Source organism: Lampris incognitus, chromosome 1 (assembly GCF_029633865.1).
Source record: "Lampris incognitus isolate fLamInc1 chromosome 1, fLamInc1.hap2, whole genome shotgun sequence".
In the NCBI taxonomy this organism is placed as follows: Eukaryota; Metazoa; Chordata; class Actinopteri; order Lampriformes; family Lampridae; genus Lampris; species Lampris incognitus.
This window is the reverse complement of record NC_079211.1, coordinates 104,507,533-104,526,373: the sequence shown is the minus strand read 5'-3', so window position 1 is coordinate 104,526,373 and position 18,841 is coordinate 104,507,533. Positions and strand designations below refer to the sequence as shown.

The 18,841-nt window shown below is 43.0% G+C and overlaps 1 protein-coding gene across 1 annotated transcript in view; it reads right to left on the bottom strand.

Annotated features, from left to right (window-relative positions):
* wdfy3 (WD repeat and FYVE domain containing 3) overlaps nt 1-18,841 on the bottom strand; it is a 202,712-nt gene that overhangs the window by 101,280 nt on the left and 82,591 nt on the right. The window contains exons 19-21 of the mRNA XM_056274002.1: nt 6,823-7,004; nt 3,414-3,645; nt 2,459-2,619 (exon numbers count right to left, since the gene is read on the bottom strand). Coding sequence (XP_056129977.1) covers nt 2,459-2,619; nt 3,414-3,645; nt 6,823-7,004 — 575 coding nt within the window. The remainder of the gene's footprint in view (nt 1-2,458; nt 2,620-3,413; nt 3,646-6,822; nt 7,005-18,841) is intronic.

Below are 18,841 nucleotides of genomic sequence, written 5' to 3'. Positions count from 1 at the left end.
GAATCCAAGTTTGAGGTGTTTGGATCACAAAGAAGAACGTTTGTGAGACGCAGAACAAATGAAAAGATGCTGGAAGAATGCCTGACGCCATCTGTTAAGCATGATGGAGGTAATTTGATGGTCTGGGGTTGCTTTGGTGCTGGTAAGGTGGGAGATTTGTACAGGGTAAAAGGGATTCTGAATAAGGAAGGCTATCACTCCATTTTGCAACGCCATGCCATACCCAGTGGACAGCGCTTGATTGGAGCCAATTTCATCCTACAACAGGACAATGACCCTAAACACACCTCCAAATTGTGCAAGAACTATTTAGAGCAGAAGCAGGCAGCTGGTATTCTATCGGTAATGGAGTGGCCAGCGCAGTCACCAGATCTGAACCCCATTGAGCTGTTGTGGGAGCAGCTTGACCGTATGGTACGCAAGAAGTGCCCATCCAACCAATCCAACTTGTGGGAGCTGCTTCTGGAAGCGTGGGGTGCAATTTCTCCAGATTACCTCAACAAATTAACAGCTAGAATGCCAAAGGTCTGCAATGCTGTAATTGCTGCAAATGGAGGATTCTTTGACGAAAGCAAAGTTTGATGTAAAAAAAATCTTATTTCAAATACAAATCATTATTTCTAACCTTGTCAATGTCTTGACTCTATTTTCTATTCATTTCACAACATATGGTGGTGAATAAGTGTGACTTTTCATGGAAAACACAAAATTGTTTGGGTGATCCCAAACTTTTGAACGGTAGTGTATATATATACATAAAAATATATAAATTTCACTGTAACTGAAAAAAACTGTACAGTGACAAAAATAAAGTGTATTTCTTCTTGTTCTTCTCTGAATGTTCAGAGAAAGGCCTTTGCCATCATAGAAAGGCTACACCTGCACTTCCTGTCAGCTGTAGTGGGTCTCACTGGACTGGAGGCTCAGCAGGGACTGCCATGGGCAGACTGGGAAATAACTGACCAGGCAGAAGAGGGCGATAAGCACTTGAGGAAATAGAGCTCATTTGGAGCACTCTCAAACACATCTGCAGAAGGTGTGTGCTAATGTGTCAGCAACGGTGACTGTCTGTGCACATGTGCCTCTGTGCATTAGTTTTTCCTGTAGAAATTAGGTTTTATGTGCGAGTGTGTTCATGTGTATGTGTGTCCTTGCATTTTTATCCATCAAATGGTAGAAAACTGCATACCACCAAAAAAAAAAAAAAAAAACGAGGATAAGGCTTTTTCTGTAGGGAGGGAGAACATCATTTCAACAGGCGTTTGCTGCAATGCATCTTGCACCATTCGAACAAGGGAGTAAGATGGGACTTTACTAGCGGCAGCCACTGTGACAGTCCTGCTTCATTTATTCTGCATTAGTACCACCGCCTATTCTACCTTAAGCGTAAAACGAGTACGATTTGTCAGTTGTGGTTTGTAAACACAACCTTCAAAGTTGGCTCCTCCTTCCCAACTCAATGACACCAGAAGCACACGCCCCCTGACCGCAGCTACCACAACACATCCCAGTGTACAGGCCAACTCCGCGTCACTCTTCATCCCCATCCTCTCCTTCAGTGCTCACCAGCAGCTGAAAGCCAACCCCAGATTCACTCTCGTTTTGGAACGAGCTTTGTCCGCTTGGCGTTTCGCCTCGCTATATTTGCGTCTTCTTGGCGCTGTGTCTGCCATTGCAATAGCTTCCTCTTGGATGCATGCTTACGATCTTGATCTGGCACCTGGTCACTGTGTTTTTATAGAGTCTCGCTGCCCAAAGGTTAGCCCAGAAAAGCCCCTTACACAGCAAAATAAGAAAAATGACAAAACACAGGTAGAGAACAGGGTCTCTGCAGATACAGACACCACCACAGAAGTCTACTGGGTCATAAGTGATGATTGAGAGGGATTATTTTGTATGAGTCTATACATTGATTTTTAGGAAAATTCTACTCGTTTTATTACATAACCTTTTAGAGGTTATGCAATAAAACCAAGTTCATAAGTTGCAATGCAAAACTCTCATGTCCTTCAACCAATTAGATACCAAACCCGAAAGTGAGACGGCTAAAAAAAAGAAGAGAAAAAAGTTTTCCAAGCAAATCCTTTTAAATTAAATCACTGTGGCTCGAAAAAATGGCAGCCCTCTTCATCATCTGTACCTTGCAAGAGAAACCTCTAATTTTTTATTCCCCATATAAGGCTAAATGAAGCCACTTCTTTTGTTCCAGTGCAGTAGATCCCATGCAAATTAATTTCAGGACTTTTCAACCAAAACTACGTGCCATTCAGAGAACTTCTCCTGGTCACAAAAAAATGGCATGCACGGTGCTTCATATCTGAACATGTTAACATGAGAAAAGGCCATATACTTTTTCTTAGCAAAGGGTCATAATTTCACTGCTGATGCTATTTATCAAGGCTGGACATGCAACACAGCGCTCAAAGCATCCGTGGTTCCACGCAGCAGTATGTCTGACCTGCTTGGCGATGGCCTTGCTGTCTAGCTTGTTATAGACCTTCCTGATCTTGGCCACGGTGAGGGAGGAGACAGAGAGGGCATAGAAGCTGAAGGAGACCTTCTCCTCTGGTACCAATGCCACCAAGGAGGCAGGCACCCCCTCCGCCTTGGAGTCTTTACCTGGAGGAAGAGTGAGAGATGGGGGGGGTATACACAAAGGAAAGCAAGGACGGATGTAGAGACAGACAGAAAAAAGAGAAATAATCAGAAAGAGAGAAATTTGTGAAGAACAAAGAGAAAAGGAATCAAGGAGAGGAGAGAGATAAAGAGAGGGAGTAGGGGGCAAAGAGAGGAGTTAGAGGGAGAAAGAGAGTAAAGTCAGTGGAGAACAAAAAGGTTAAGGGTAGACAGAGGAAAAGACAGACACAGTGAGTTTTGCTGCAGTGTCATCAATACTACGGATGTGTCTGCAAGAATACATCCTGCCCCGTCTCAACAAATCGACTCTACTGGTTACTGTGGGAAGCAACCAGTCACTGTCTGAGCTCCACTCCTACAGAGTGGTGGCAAACTAAGAAACTCATGCCCCCACCCTCTATTGCCAAGATATCTGCCTTAATGGGTGGTTTTGTTGTGGTTTGAAAGCTCTCTTCAGAAGGCTTCAAGCCACGTGTCTATTGTGATTTGTGGTCGAAATTAAACATGGCACCTTTGAATATCACGTAGTAAAACCACAACTAGTTTCAGAACACTCAAGTATTTTTTAACCCCCTAATGTATAATATCTTCTACACTGTAGCGTGAAACTAGCTTTGCTGACATACCTCACAAGTTGACAAGGGAGGAAAAGTTTTCTTAATTATTTTCTCTTATGGGTGGAGCCAAAGTAAAAGAGCAGCTCAGCATGTGTTTGTATTCGAAAGCATCCAATAACACATCAGAGGTGGGAGAGTGATGTTGTCATGGCAACTCACAAGGTAGGTAGACGGCCTGGAAGCTGCCCACGTAGTTTGGCCCCAGCTCAAAGATGGCCGCCACGCTGGTAGCAGGTAGGACCTCCTCCAGGAAATGGCTAGCTCCCAGTCGCCACACCAGGCTGGAGAGCTGACGCTGGGCTGGCGGCGTCCCAATGTAACTGTAGACGGAGCTGACCATGGGGGGATTGGCCGAGCCCGAGCCACCTGGTGCGCTGTGAATGTAGTGGAGCTGGGAGGGAGAGGGGTCAGTTAGGGCAATATGAGACAGTGAGAGAGAGAGAGACAGAGAGACAGAAAGGGGAGGATGAGAGATGAAGGACAGTTAATTTTGATGGGCTTCGTCAACTGGCCGACAAAAGCACACACACACACACACACACACACACACACACACACACACAAACAAACTGTGACTCACATTTGCTTTGAAGTTGTGCCAATGAGATTGGGGGCATGAAATTTAATATTCAAGCTGTTTTAATGGTAATTCTTACACATCCTTCTTTTTTTCTCTCTAGTTATTTTAGATGATGTAGCCTCGTTGCATCCCGAACACAGATTGATTTTTCACTCGAAAACCAGCAACAGGAAACAATACCTGGTTGTGTTTTTCATCTTCCATATTTTTTTGCCTCTTAAAAAGTTTGCTTTAAATTCACTTAACATTTGGATGGAAACATGGCAAGTGTATGCTTTCAGGAGACACCCTTACCCAGCAGGGGACACCCTTACCTGGAGGTACTTAACATGACTTTAACAGTGCACTAAGCTCTAATTCCTAAGCCAATCTAACCTAATAAATCGCCTATAGTAAAAAGGTCAAGGGTCAGCGCTACAGCACCCAGAAAACACTGACGAGATAGGGGACTTTAATGAGGTCATAACCATATAAAGATATTATAACCAGAATCTGCAAAGGCAAAAAGACTTGGCAAGCAATGAGCTCATTGTGGGCTCCTCTGCAATCCAAAGGGAGCCAATGAGCATGTTTGTTTTCCTCACTTGCTGAAGTACCTTCATTTTAAAGGGCCCACATATATTTGGAGGTTTGATAAAAAGTTCTTCAATGAACCTTGTGAGATTCCCTTGCTGCTGCAATCTGAAAACCTTGAAGCCCCCTTTTATTTTTAGTCTGTAGATGTGCGCTTTACCAGCATATTCAGACAGAAAAAAATATAGGCAAGGCTGCATGCATGTACATAAGTATATACACACACACACACACACATGCACGCACACACACATTCACACAGAGCCGTAGCGTTTCCTGTGTGTTGACCGCAGGAGGAAATGAATCCGTTCTTATCAGCAAGTCTGAAGCGGAAACAGAGGCTTGTGGTTTGCAAAGCTGTTTCCCCACACTGGATCACTATCACAGGGCAATCAGAAGCCACTAAACAACATTCCAGACCACCTCAGCAGCTCCATGCCCTGATGGGTTGTGTGTAAAGTTGCTGAAAAGTTTTTCTGTTTATATTTTTATCCGACGAAATATAGGAAGTTGAGAACATATCTGGTCTGCTGTATGACATTCACATTTAAAATCAGAATATGACTCAGGGTGAGCATCCGGGTAGCGTGGCGGTCTATTGCGTTGCCTACCAACACAGGGATCGCTGGTCCGAATCCCCGTGTTACCTCCAGCTTCGTCGGGCGTCCCTGCAGACACAACTGGTCGTGTCTGCGGGTGGGAAGACGGATGTGGGTATATGTCCTGGTCGCTGCACCAGCACCTCCTCTGGTCGGTCGGGGCACCTGTTTGGGGGGGGGGGGACTGGGGGGAATAGCGTGATCCTCCCATGCGCTACATCCCCCTGGCAAACCTTAACACTGTAAGGTGAAAAGAAGCGGCTGGTGATTCCACATGTATCAGAGGAGGCATGTGGTAGCAGAGCAGTGACTGAGATGGCTCAAAAGAATGGGGTAATTGGCCATGCACAATTGGGGAGAAAAAGGGAGAAAAGTCAAAAAAAAGAAAAAGAAAAAAAGACTCAGGTATGTGTTGAGAGACCGTAAGGCAAATGTGGTCCTGTAAAGCTCCATGGAGCTTGACCATGAATAAAATCTATAAACTGATCACTAGATGGTAATTATATGATCTAATAATATGACCATGCTCATCCTACAAATGTGCTATTGTGCTGCCCAGTGAGATTTTTTGATTCGTTAACCATAGTAAGACTATTTATTGATCATCAGGAAGGAGAACGATATCCACTGAGTTATCCAAAGGAATTGAATCAAGTGCAACTGGACTTGGTTATATATCTGTGAAGACGTTTCACCTCTCATCCAAGAGGCTTCATCAGTTCGTGCCTTTCTGACTAGACCAAGCTAGTCTGACTGGCTGGTGATGAACCTGACCTATACATAGGAGAAACCAAACAACCACTACACAAACGGATGGCCCAACACAGAAGACCAAACTCCTCAGGACAAGACTCAGCAGTCTATCTACACCTAAAGGAGAAGACACACTCCTTCGAGGACAGCAACGTACACATTTTGGACAGGGAAGATAGATGGTTTGAAAGAGGGGTGAAGGAAGCCATCTATGTGAAACTGGAAAAACAATCCCTCAACAGAGGAGGAGGTCTGCGACACCACCTATCTCCCGCTTACAATGCTGTCCTTTCATCTCTACCCAGGAGACTCAAAAGCTTAGCCTCCAAGAACAACAGTCAGTCACTAACGGCTCCAACGACTCACGACCACTGAATGGAGCACTAACGAAGTCGAAACTAACACTTTCAATGGCTGTCATTGCTAAACATCGGAACACAAAAAGAGCCATTGACATCAATAGCTCTGATAACGACTCCAAAGAGGCTAAATATCTGAGTTTCATCACCAGCCAGTCAGACTAGCTTGGTCTAGTCAGAAAGGCATGAACTGATGAGGCCTCTTGGATGAGAGGCGAAACGTCTTCACGGATATATAACCAAGTCCAGTTGCACTTGATTCAATTCCTTTGGATAACTATGACCTGGATGAATGAGAACATTCACAGATATCTACTGAGGACATTTGAAAATGGCATTTGTCAGAAAATATGCTGTGTATCCGCTACCTTTCTGTTTGAATGTTTGTTTAGTTTGATTTGTTATTATTCACATTGCTGAACACTAGAGGTCAGGATCAAGTAAAATTGCCAAAGTTGATTTTTTTTCCATTTCATTGTACCTTTTTTGTTATATTCCAATGATTATTTGATGGCAAATTCTCATTTCACTCATTTCACCTCTGATCTTTAGTTCTCTCTTTCTCTCTCTCTCTCTCTCTCTCTCTCTCTCTCTCTCTCTCTCTCTCTCTCTCTCTCTCTCTCTCTTTCTCTCTCTCTCAGTGGTACACACACAGTGTCCAAGATGTTTGAATTTCTGCCATTCATCTCTTCTTGGTTTATTACCTTGACAGTGTTGACTAGCTGGCCATCAATGTAGAGGGTAGCCATGCTGTTCTTCAGCATGCCTTTACTCATGACCAACACCAGGTGGTGCCACTGGCCCTCAGCAATCAGCTCCCCACAGCGGAAACGTGCACAGCAAGGCAGGATCTCATAGAAGGAAGCCTCCTCACTGGACTCGTCCGCTGCTTAATGAGATGAGGAGAGAGGGAGAGGGAGAGGGGGCGAGGGAGAGAGGGTGGGGGTAGAGCAAGCGAGAGAGAGACAGAGATCTTTAAACCAAATTTTTAATGGTTAAATTTTTCATTTACATTTAAAAAAAAACAGAAGAATTAACACAGATACAGGTACTCCTGTACATATTATACACCCCCCTTACTCAGCAAAAACAATAAAGACACAGACCTTCCCTTTTTAAGAAGTTAAGAACAAGTAATTAGTGCATTATAGTGCACAGAAATTCTCCATGACCCCAAAAAGAAACAAATCCTTCCAAGTTTGAAATCATTTTATAATGTGAACTTAATTTTTAGCTAAGCAGCCACTAGACCCCTGAACATGAGTGTACCATCTGCGGACCCTGTGGCTTTCATTTTGTTTCTTCTGCTAAGCCAAATGCTCATTTTTGCCTGATCTATCAGAAAGTTAACCAAGGTGATACGTCTGCACTGTGCTGCCGTACACCTAGGACCAAAGACAAACTGGCTGTCTTCGAAAACCTCTGAGCCACCGCTGCAGCACAGAAAAAAGAGGGATCAATCTGGGACAGCTGAGCTGCAAGTGCTGTAGGGTTTCTTCATCGTTACAGAAAAAACAATGACTCCCTACTCTAGGATCTATATGTGCCACATTGTCTTTTTGTAGCCACAGCCCTAAGTACCACCCTCCACTGTAGATCCGTAGTGCGTTTCTCTGTGGGGGGTTTGTACAGGGACCTCCAGCTGCCTTTGGGAGATGAACCTGGTGTTAACACACTCAACCACCTCAACTCCAGTACACCAGCTAGTGATGTTCTGTTGAGAACCCTTACAGTGACTGCATACAAGGCCTTCTTTGATGTTCTTGAGAAGTGCTGTAGTTCTGGTGTTTTAAAAGATAGAGGTGCCCCATTTTCTTCCTCCTGCCCCTCCACTGCAGGCCAGATGGACAAAGATGGCATACCAGGCCACATAACTGGTTAATCCTCCCCAGACTCTGCCCCTAGTGACTCTCTGAATAAAACAGGAAGTACACTGATCACTTCCTTCAACAACCTCTCCATTAGACAAAGAGATTTAAAACCCTTAGCTCAAAATAGCAGCCATTTTCCACTGTCCTCTTGATCTGAGACATGCTATCTTAGTTCAGCTCTTGTGAGGATTCTCCATACACTGACAGAGCTGAGCATCCTGCAGTGTTTCAGCAGGTTACAGAACAGGAGTTCCTCCCCTACACTGCCATATATCTGGGAGCAGTCCCTCTTGGTGTTTAAGACTGTTCCTCAAGCTCGGAGGACAGCCTAATAGAAAGTTGTCGTTGTGAACTCCATGCCAGCTAGGTCCAGAAGGAACAAGTGCTTGTCATAATTCGTGTTCATAACCCTACGAAGCAACACAGATGTTGTTTAACTCCAAGGCTGCTGTTTATGATATAATAGTCAATGCACAGTTTGAAGGCGAAACGCTGTGATATGACTGCGGGGTTCAGTCAGGCTCTGGCCACCTTCTAACACTGGTAGAAACAATACAGCAGATTTGGTCTGATGAAAGACTCCCCAGAAGAAGTTCACCAGTCTCTTCTGTACCAGTCTTATAAGCGTATCTGAAGGTTCTACAACTGTAAACCAGTGCCAGAACATCAAGGCAATGAAGATATTAACAATCAAGACTCCCCCAATCGGACAACTGAGGCTGCATTCAAGTCCATCTAGACAATCGGGCACTGACCTTTTCAACTTAACCCTTCCACTTTTTGTTCAAAAAACTTTCACTGCCCAGAAAGACACCTAAGCATTTAATCCCTTCTGTGTTCCACTGCAGCCCAGCTGGTAACGTTGGCTTCTCATTATTGTTCCACTCCCCAAGTAATAAACCCTCAGATTTTGACCAATTGACTTTTGCAGAAGAAGCATGTTCGTATAGCGCCAATTTCTGTTGTATAACTTGTTTGTTCGTATAATGCCAATTTCAAAGAAGCTTGTTCATATAACGGCAAAATTTTAACATAATTTTGACTCGTTATGAAAACTGTGATAACGTCAGCAAACTAACCGAATTATCGATGTTCTCTGAAAAGGTTCGCCCTGAGATCCTGCCTGAGCTGATTTAAAAAGAGGCTCGATGGCCAGGGAAAACAGCATTCCAGATAAGGGACAATTCTGTCTTATGACTCTCTGAACAGAGACAGGTCGGCTAAGTCCACCGTCTACCTTTAACAGAACACTGGCTCCAGAGTACGACAACTTGATCCAAGAAATAACATTTTCTCCAAAACCAAAACATTCAAGTGTTTTATACAAACAACAATGATCGGTCCTATCAAAAGCCTTTTTTTTATCTTTCGAAAAAAGGCCAAAGTCCAGCTCCTGGAGCTTAGCTGTATCAATAATATCCTGTATCAAAAACAAATTATCCATGGTTGTACACTCAGGAACACTCTGGCTATAATATACAACAGTATCCATACACTCTTTGAGTGTATTTGAAAGAAATTTTGCAGTTATTTTATAGTCAGTACATAAAAACAGATCTGGGAGCAGTCTCGCTTGGTGTTTAAGACTGTTTCCCAAGCTCGGAGAACAGCCTGATAGAAAGGTGTCATTGTGAACTCTATGCCAGCTAGTTCCAGAAGGAACAAGTTCTTGTCATAATTCAGGTTCATAATCTTATGAAGCAACACAGATGCTGTTTCACTCCAGGGCTGCTGTTTATGATATAATCGTCAATACACAGTCATGGAAGGATTAATGCACGGGCCGACGGGGCCCGGACCCCAGGGCCCCGCCCTTCTGGGGGCCCCCAAGATTAGCGAAATTACGTCCTCTGAAATCTGCCCAATGATTACCCCTTCTATAAATAATCATTACAAGAGGTAATGTCGATTACCGGGGTTTATATAAGACATGATTTCACTAGTATTCTCAATCATGGTGGCAAAATATTTTTTTCCAATTGTATGCCAAAAATATTCCTGAATTATTTCAAATATGGATTCAATAGCACCAATGTACAATTAAATGTTATAGGCTACACATACAAACAAAAACAAAAATCATTAAAAAATTAAAATAAATTGCATCATGGGCCAATAGATTTGCTCTTGATGATCATGATTCACGTTCAAGTACGTAGCTACGTCATTATAGGCTATACAAAAAACAAAAATGGAGAAGAGGCGTTATGCTAGTGGGTTCCTTAAAAGAAAAACACAACAGGAAAAAGTTGAAAGACAGGCGTCCGAGTTGCAAAAGATCCCAAAATTGGATAGTTTTTTTTTAAAAAGAAAGAAACTCAAACTCCGGATAAGGATGAACAAGAAGCGCTACTACCGCCAAGCGTTAGCAACTGTGATGAAGCTAGCAACGTTAGGCCTACTGAAGATGAGCTAACGTTAACAGCAACCGCCATGAATGGACAGCAGCAGCATTTGGATAAAAGTGGCTGCTCATCAGCAGGCGAGCTAACTGTCGCCACGTTCGAGGGGTTACTGCAGCAAGAGCAAGCGCCAAGCCCAACCATGGAGAAAAATGGTGATGAGCAGCATGACGACAATCACAAACAATATATCAGCGATCCTGGTGAGTGGGGTGAGAAGATTACTGAACATTTAATGTGTTGTTTGCTTCAGAAGGGTCCGACAGCTTGTCAGAATAGAAGCAAGACATATCCTGCATCTGCTCGGGAAATCAATGGAAAGTTAAGATCACTTTCTAATGAACTGTTTTTATGTCGTTTGCCCAACGGGGAAGAGGTGGCTCGTGAATGGCTGATATACTCTCCATCAAATGGACGCGTTTTTTGTTTTGCCTGCAAATTATTTCTAACGAAAAAGAATCCGTTTGTCGATGGATTCTGCGACTGGAAGCACCCAGAGTGTGTTGGAGAGCACGAGAAAAGCCCGGACCATCGGAACAGTATAGTGGCTTTAATGTATCGGTCAAGGGGAACTGGGACTGTCGATTCTGCTCTTGTTCAGCAGTTCGAGTCAGAATGTCACTATTGGAAGGAGGTCCTGCGACGAGTTGTATCAGTGATTAAATTTCTGGCCGAGCGTGGATTGGCATTTCGTGGCAGAGATGAATTATTGGGCTCTGAACACAACGGTAACTATTTGGGTATTCTCGAGCTAATGGCCCAATACGATCCGTTTTTAGCCCAGCATATCGAGAAATATGGTCAAAAGGGTAGGGGAAACACCTCTTATCTAAGCTCAACAATTTGTGAAGAGATTATCGATTTGATGGGGGAAAAAATGAGAAGTGTTATAGCTGCAGAACTCCAGCAGGCCAAATATTTTTCCGTAATTGTGGATTCAACGCCCGATATATCCCATGTTGATCAACTGACCTTTGTTTTTAGATTTGTAAGCACTGATGGAAAAGTCGTTGAACGATTTATAGCATTTGAGCCCATAGAAAACCACACCAGGGCAAGCTTCGCGGATTGTGTGCTATCAATGATCGCCGACTTGGGTTTGGAGCTGGAAAATTGTCGTGGGCAATCATATGACAACGCTAGTAACATGTCTGGGCGCTACAATGGTTGTCAGGCCCATTTGAGACAACACAACCCTCTTATTCACTACATCCCTTGCGCTGCCCACTCCCTGAATTTAGAAGGGGTTAACAGTGTTGAGAACAGCTGCCCAACCGCTAGTAATTTTTTTGGAGTTTTACAGTCACTGTATAATTTCTGTTCCGCGTCTACCTACCGTTGCAACAAAGTTTTTCATGGTGACAGTGACAGCCGCTCCCTAACGCTGAAAACATTATCAGATACTAGGTGGAGCTGTCGAGCCGATTCAACGAAAGCACTTTGCCAGAGTTATGTCCCAATCAGAGAAGCCCTGATGGCGTTATCTGAGGATGCAAATCAATCAGCTGATACTCGAAGGGAGGCTGCTTCATTGCACGGTAAACTGGGTGAACTTGACACTGTTTTTATGGCTAACTTTTGGAACACTGTTTGCAACGATTTAAAATGACAAGTGTTCAATTGCAAAAGAATGACATTGACTTAAAGACAGCAGTCAGATTACTGGACTCTGAGAAATTTTGTAGCTTCGCTGCGAGATCAGTTTGAAGACTTTGAAAGATCTGCCACAAGCGTCAACGGTGTTTCTAAACAGTACCAGCATGAACTGCATCGCAAATGGAAGCCGAGGGTGTTTTCTGATGACTCGAGCGAACCTGCAGCATCACTGGAAGGAAGCCAGAAGTTCAGAGTCGAAACTTTTAATGTTATCACTGATCGATTACTGACTTGTCTGGATCACCGACTGCAGGCCTATATGCAGGTGAACGATCTTTTTGGGGTGTTGTTCGAAAAGAACCCTGCTGATTTGAGTGACGCTCGCAAGCGAGCCATGGAATTGGCTGCTGCTTATCCAAATGACTTGGAAAAAGATTTGGCCGATGAACTTTTACAGTTCGTTTTTTTTGTGAAAGACGAGCCTGGTCAACAATCCCCCACACAACTGCTGCAGATGTTGATCAAACATGGGCTCAACTCGACCTTCCCAAACGTTTTTATCGCACTGAAACTGTTCCTGACTTTACCCCTCACGAATTGTGAAGGTGAATGTTCCTTTTCGCGATTAGCACATATAAAAAACGAACTAAGATCAAAAGTGGGCCAAAAGAGGCTGAAAGCATTGTCAGTTATGGCTATCGAATCAGACCTATTGAGATCCATGGATTTTAACGATGTCGTCGAGGACTTTCCCAGGAGAAAGTCAAGGAGGAAGACTGCCTGAGACAAGGAGATAATGCTTAAAGCCTGGTAAGACCACGGGGGTTTCTTACTTAATGCTGTGTCTGCTGATCTGGCGTTTGGAGATGTAACTTAAAGGCCGGCTCAGGCAGGCTAGGTAATCATCTTCGCCGTGAGACGATAATTGGGTTGTCTATCGGTCCTATATCGTCTCATCTTGTGTGCTCGTGTTTGCCGCAGTTACGGGCACTATTCGTTGCTGTTGTATCACGAAAAATCACTGTCACATCATGATTGGCTTGCTGATAACTTTTTTATTTACTTTATTATTCACACGTTTTCCAATATTGATACCAAAGCGTGTATTCCGATTCTTTTCAGTGCTTGTATAAATTGTTGGCACATGTGAAGTGTGTAAAATGCTTTTTATAATCTTGTAACCTTACTGGTTATGCTAAGCTAATTAATTCCTACTCAATATGGGCGCAGCCATATTTAATGTTTATGTCAGTAGCCTATACTGTAGTTTGTTACATGGCTTTGTTGAATACTCGATTCTGATTGGTCAATTACGACATTCAGCGGTGTGTTATTTCTTGATAGACACCGCTGCTAGGTATAACAGACCGGTGCTATGCGTAGAAATCTAACGTAATCTGGATGAATGGAAGCAATAGCCTACAATAATTTTTAAATCAATAAAAAAATGTTTTGTTATAGTTTGTGGCAAATTATTGATTTATTTAGTAAGTAGCCGTGTAACAAGCGGGATAATATACAGCAAGCCGGTTATTATTACGAAATAAACAATAACCGGCTCACTGTACATTATCCCTTACATATTCAATGCATTCTGGGAGGTAACGTTAATGTGATGTTTGCGCGCCTTAGCAGTTAGTGCTGGTGACAGGTGAAATAATAATAACAACAACAACAATAATAATAATAATAATGTAACGTTTTGTAGGTCCTTTAATAATATCACATGCGTTGCGTTGTTTCCGGTGATTACTGTAAGTCAAATGACTAATCAAAACTGCTCGGTGAAATTGCATTCAGACTCTCTGGTGTTGTTATAGGGGGGCCTTGTGAATTATTGTGCCCCGGGCCCCAGATTGGTTTAATCCGTCCCTGTACACAGTTTGACCCCCACCGTCATATCTCAGCTTTTTAACATCAATCAGGCCCTGGCTACCTTCTAACACTGGAAGGAACAATACAGCAGATTTGGTCCAATGAAAGAGTCCCCAGAAGAAGTTCACCAGCCTCTTCTGTACCTCTCTTATAAGCGTATCCAAAGGTTCTACAACTGTAAACCAGTGCCAGAACATCAAGGCAATGAAGTTATTAACAATCAATCTCCCCCTATAGGACAACTGAGGCTGGATCCAAGTCCATCTAGACAATTGGATCTTTTCAAATTAATCCTCCAAGTTTTTGCTCAGAAAACTTTCACTGCCCAGAAAGACACCTAAGCATTTAATCCCTTCTGTGTTCTACTGCAGCCCAGCTGGTAATGTTGGCTTCTCTTTATTATTCCACTCCCCCAATAATAAACCCTCAGATTATGACCAACTGACTTTTGCAGAAGAAGCTTCTTTGTATAACGCCAATTTCTGCTAAAGAATTTTAACATTATTTTGACTCGTTATGAAAACTGACATCGTCAGAAAACTAACCAAATTATTGATGTTCTCTGAAAAGGTTAGCCCTGAGATCCTGCCTGAGCTGACTTAAAAGAGGCTCGATGGCCACGGAAAACAGCATTCCAGATAAGGGACAATTCTGTCTTATGATTCTCTGAGCAGAGACAGGTCAGCTGAGTCCACCGCCTACTTTTAACAGAGCACTGGCTCCAGAATACAACAACTTGATAATTGAAATAATCTTTTCTCCAAAACCAAAACCTTCCAAGTGTTTTAAACAAATAACAATGATCAACCCTATCAAAAGCCTTCTTTTGATCTATAGAAAAAAGGCCAATGTCCAGCTCCTAGAGCTTAAATATATCATTAATATCCATGATTGTACGCTCAGGAACACTCTGGCCATAATGTACAACAGTATCCATACACTCTTCGAGTTTATTTGAAAGAAATGTTGCAGTTATTTTAAGTCAGTACATAAAATGAAGCCAGTCTCCAATTTTTTGACAAGTCAAGGTCTCCCTTTTTGTGTGACAGTGTTTGGACAGCCCTTGTGCAACTTGAAGGTAAAGTCCCAGAATACAGCAGTAAATACTTCATGTAAGTCTTTTCCCATTAGAGTCCAGAACCTCTTGTAAAACTCTGAAGGAAATCCATCAACTCCAGAAGGTTATCCACAGCTGAGCTACCACAGACATCTCATCAATGGAGAGGGGGGACTCAAGTGAAGCTACCTGTGCTTCACCCAACTTGGGCAGTCCTTCCAGTATCTCCCCCACACAGACAGAGTCACAGTTCTCTGCACTGAACAGGCCACTGTGGAAGTCTATGGTCAGCTTTCTCATCTCTGATGGCTCAGTTGTGTTACCCCATTTGGAAGATTGAGATGCATCATCACGTTATTTTTTTCTAATTGTTCTGTCAAACATAAAGAAAAAATAAGTTTGAACATCCATATCTTTAATGGTAGAGATATGAGTTCTGATTAAAGCACCCTTTACTTTCTCATGTAAAAACCTACCTAAAGCCTTCCGCCTACTCTCCCAGGTCCTCTATTGCCATCGTTCCAATAATCACTATACCTTTTAATATCTTACATTTCTTTCTCTAATGCTTCAAAGCAGGTTTTCATTATAGCTAATGTGTGTTTTATGTATTGCTGGGAGAAAATTCTAATTTGTGTTTTTCTACCTCCCACCACTGAGCTAAGTTTTCAAAATCTTTGTCAGCCTCCATTGACTCCAGAAGTCAGAGAAGGACTGACAGAAAGCTTTATCATGTGTTGACCGTACACTGAAGTGCCAGTAGGTAGTGTTGAAATTGTACTAGTAAGGAAAAATCTGCCACCGTTAAATAGTGATCTGAAAATCCAACAGGTGATATTGTGATAACCCGTTGTTATATGTTTGATTTAGATAAATTCTATCCAACCTGGCTGCCATCAAAGTATGCTCAACAGCTTTCACCCATGTGTACTGCCTAACTACCATACTGAACAGAAACTAGGCTGATGGTGGATGAGGCTCACCTGAGTTTCTGTAAACTGTAGGATGTGTAGCGCAATTCCAGTCTCCTCCTACCACTATTATTGAGCTACTATTGAACTGTTGAGGTTTGTCATTCAGTTTGTTAATCTCAAAGGACCAGCGCCAGAATTATAAGCATACACGTTGATGAAAACAAAAGGTATATCTCGGGTTGTTGCCTGAACTACTTGGATTCTGCCCTGCTCTCCTTCACATGCCAAAACATTTGTTAAAAGGAGGTGCTGTGAGAAGAGAACAGCTACACCCGCACTAAGATTGGTACCATGGCTAAAACAAAACAAAACTGGCCTGTCCAACTGATCCCCACTCTACCTCATTATCTACTGAGCTACGTCTCCTCTAAGAACAGCACATCCATGTTTTTAGCTCTACTCGGCTCAGCCACTATTCCTCGCTTATCCCTACCCTATCCTTTATTTATATTTAAACTTCCTACCCACAAACTTCCATAAAGAGAAGAAAAAAAAAGGAAGGAAAAGAAGACAGCGAAACCTTTCCTAGAAAACACCTTTTGCGAATCACCCAGTTCTAATTTTGTGCATTTAGAGGAACCTTGAGGCTCACCTGAACTACTGCCCGCTGTGGGCAGGATGAACGTTTGTGGCCGACATCGCCACAATCAAAACATTTCATACTGCCAGAACTTGCATACACAGTGTAGCAACCGTTTTCATATTTGATTTTGAATGACACCTCTAGATGTTGCGAAGAACCATTTAAATACATGAATGCCTGTCTCTACAGGGAGTTGACATGCTGTAGTCTGGCACCTTTACAACCCGAAGGAACCCACCAGCAAACTTTCCGAAACAAGTCAGTTCTCTTTCAAGAGGCTCGTTCAGGATAAATGGGGGTATGCCTGACACAGTAATACATGTCAATGGCACAAACGATGGTGAGACAACTATAAACAGATCGTCTAGCACCAGGCCTTTCTCAACCAACAGGTGAACCCAACACTCCTCTCAGACAAAAGCTACACTGGCCTTATTCATCCAAGAGCCGTATGTGATGTTCTTATCCCCGACCTGCTCTCCTAGACCCCGTGGAACCTGTTCAACCTGTTCATGGCTCTAACCCCGTGTCTAATAGACAGGGGAGGGGAATCCTCACCAGTGAGGGATGCCATCCTGCAAACCACCAAATTACGACCGGCTACTCTACAGTCACTTTCCAAGAACCAGCAATAAAATAAAAGTAAACTCTTACCGTACCATGCAAAGAGAGAGTGAAAATCAGTAGAAAAGTAGTGAACTATCCCAAAAACACTCAAGCTTATTCAACACCCTCACCAACGCTCACACAACCAAACTCCCAGCATACACCAGAGAGAGAGAGAGAGAGAGAGAGAGAGAGAGAGAGAGAGAGAGAGAGAGAGAGAGAGAGAGAGAGAGAGAGAGAGAGAGAGAGGAGAGAGAGAGAGAGAGATAATTTATTGCCATATCAACTTCACAGTTGATTTGGAATTTGTTTCAGTGTGCTCAACAGTAAACATATAACCACACAATACATACAAGGAGTGTCCACAAAAACATATTGTTACAGTTCTAATTCAGTTAATGCAACCGTATGTCCTATGCCCTTAAAGTGACAAATTAAAGCACATGTGCTGAAGGAGGCTATACTTGTATGTTCAGTGAAGCATTTAGGATGCGGATTGCTGCAGGGTAAGTGCTGTTGTGGCAGTGAGATGCTCTGGTCTTGATAATGTGGGAGTCTCTTACCCCAAGAGAGATGATTGAATGGTGGGTTGGCCGGGTGTGAGGAGTCCTTTAAATTTTAAAGCCTTTCTGCTGAATGCTAATATGCTATGATTCAGAGATGGTAGGGAGTTCGCAGCCAATTATTTTTGAAGCTGTGTGCACGACTCTGTCCCAACAGTTTTTTTCCTGTGGGCTGTACAGTTACCATACCATATGGTTTTTGAGAAAGTGAGCACACTTTCTATTACAGCTCTGTAGAACTGTAACATTGCAACCTTTGACACTCCAAATTCCTAAGCTGCCTTAGAAAGAATAGGAGCTTGGTGTGGATGGTGGTGAAGTTGTTTTCCCATTTCAGGGAGAGGGACATTGTAGTCCCAAGGAATTTGAAACGATCCACCCTCTCTACCACCTGGTTGTTAGTGGCCAGCAGTAGTAGCTCTCCCTGATTTTTATGGAAGTCAACCGTAAGTTCTTTAGTTTTGTTGATTTTCAGTTCCAGATTGTTACCGCTACACCAGTCGACAAGCGAGGCGACCCTCCTCTCTATAAGATGTCTCACCAGTCCCACCAGTGTTATATCATCAGCAAACTTAAGTCATTTTTACACAGTCCTTGGTATATAATGAGTAGAGCATGGGTGACAGGACACAGCCTTGAAGGGCACCTGTGCTAATGGTCAATGAGTCTGAAAATCTATTGTTGAATTTGACAACCTGTGTTCTGCCCCGTAAAAAGTCCAAGACACAGAGACATAGAGACTGATGGAAACCTAGCTGCAAAAGTGTGTTATATAGCCTTGTGGGTATTACTGTGTTAAAAGATGAGCTATGGTCAATGAAAAGTACTGAAGCATCGGTGGCAGGTGCTTCTAGATGTAAAATGGAGTGGAGACAGAGAGATATAGCGTTGTCCACTACCTAGTGGCCCTGTACACAAACTGGTTGGGATCTAGCACAGCAGTGGACAGATGTTTACATACTATGCACTCAAACACTTTCATTACGACAGATGTTAAGGCAACAGGCCTGTAGTCATTTAAACAGCTAACAATGGGCTTCTTAGGCACAGAAATTATTACTGCAGATTTAAAGCATGCTGGTACTTTACACTGGTTGATAGACCAATTAAAAATACAAGTTGAGAGAGAGAGAGCAATAGAGATATGGGGGGCTCTGTGTGATGTGATGGCTTACGCCTTGCTAAAGTAATGACTA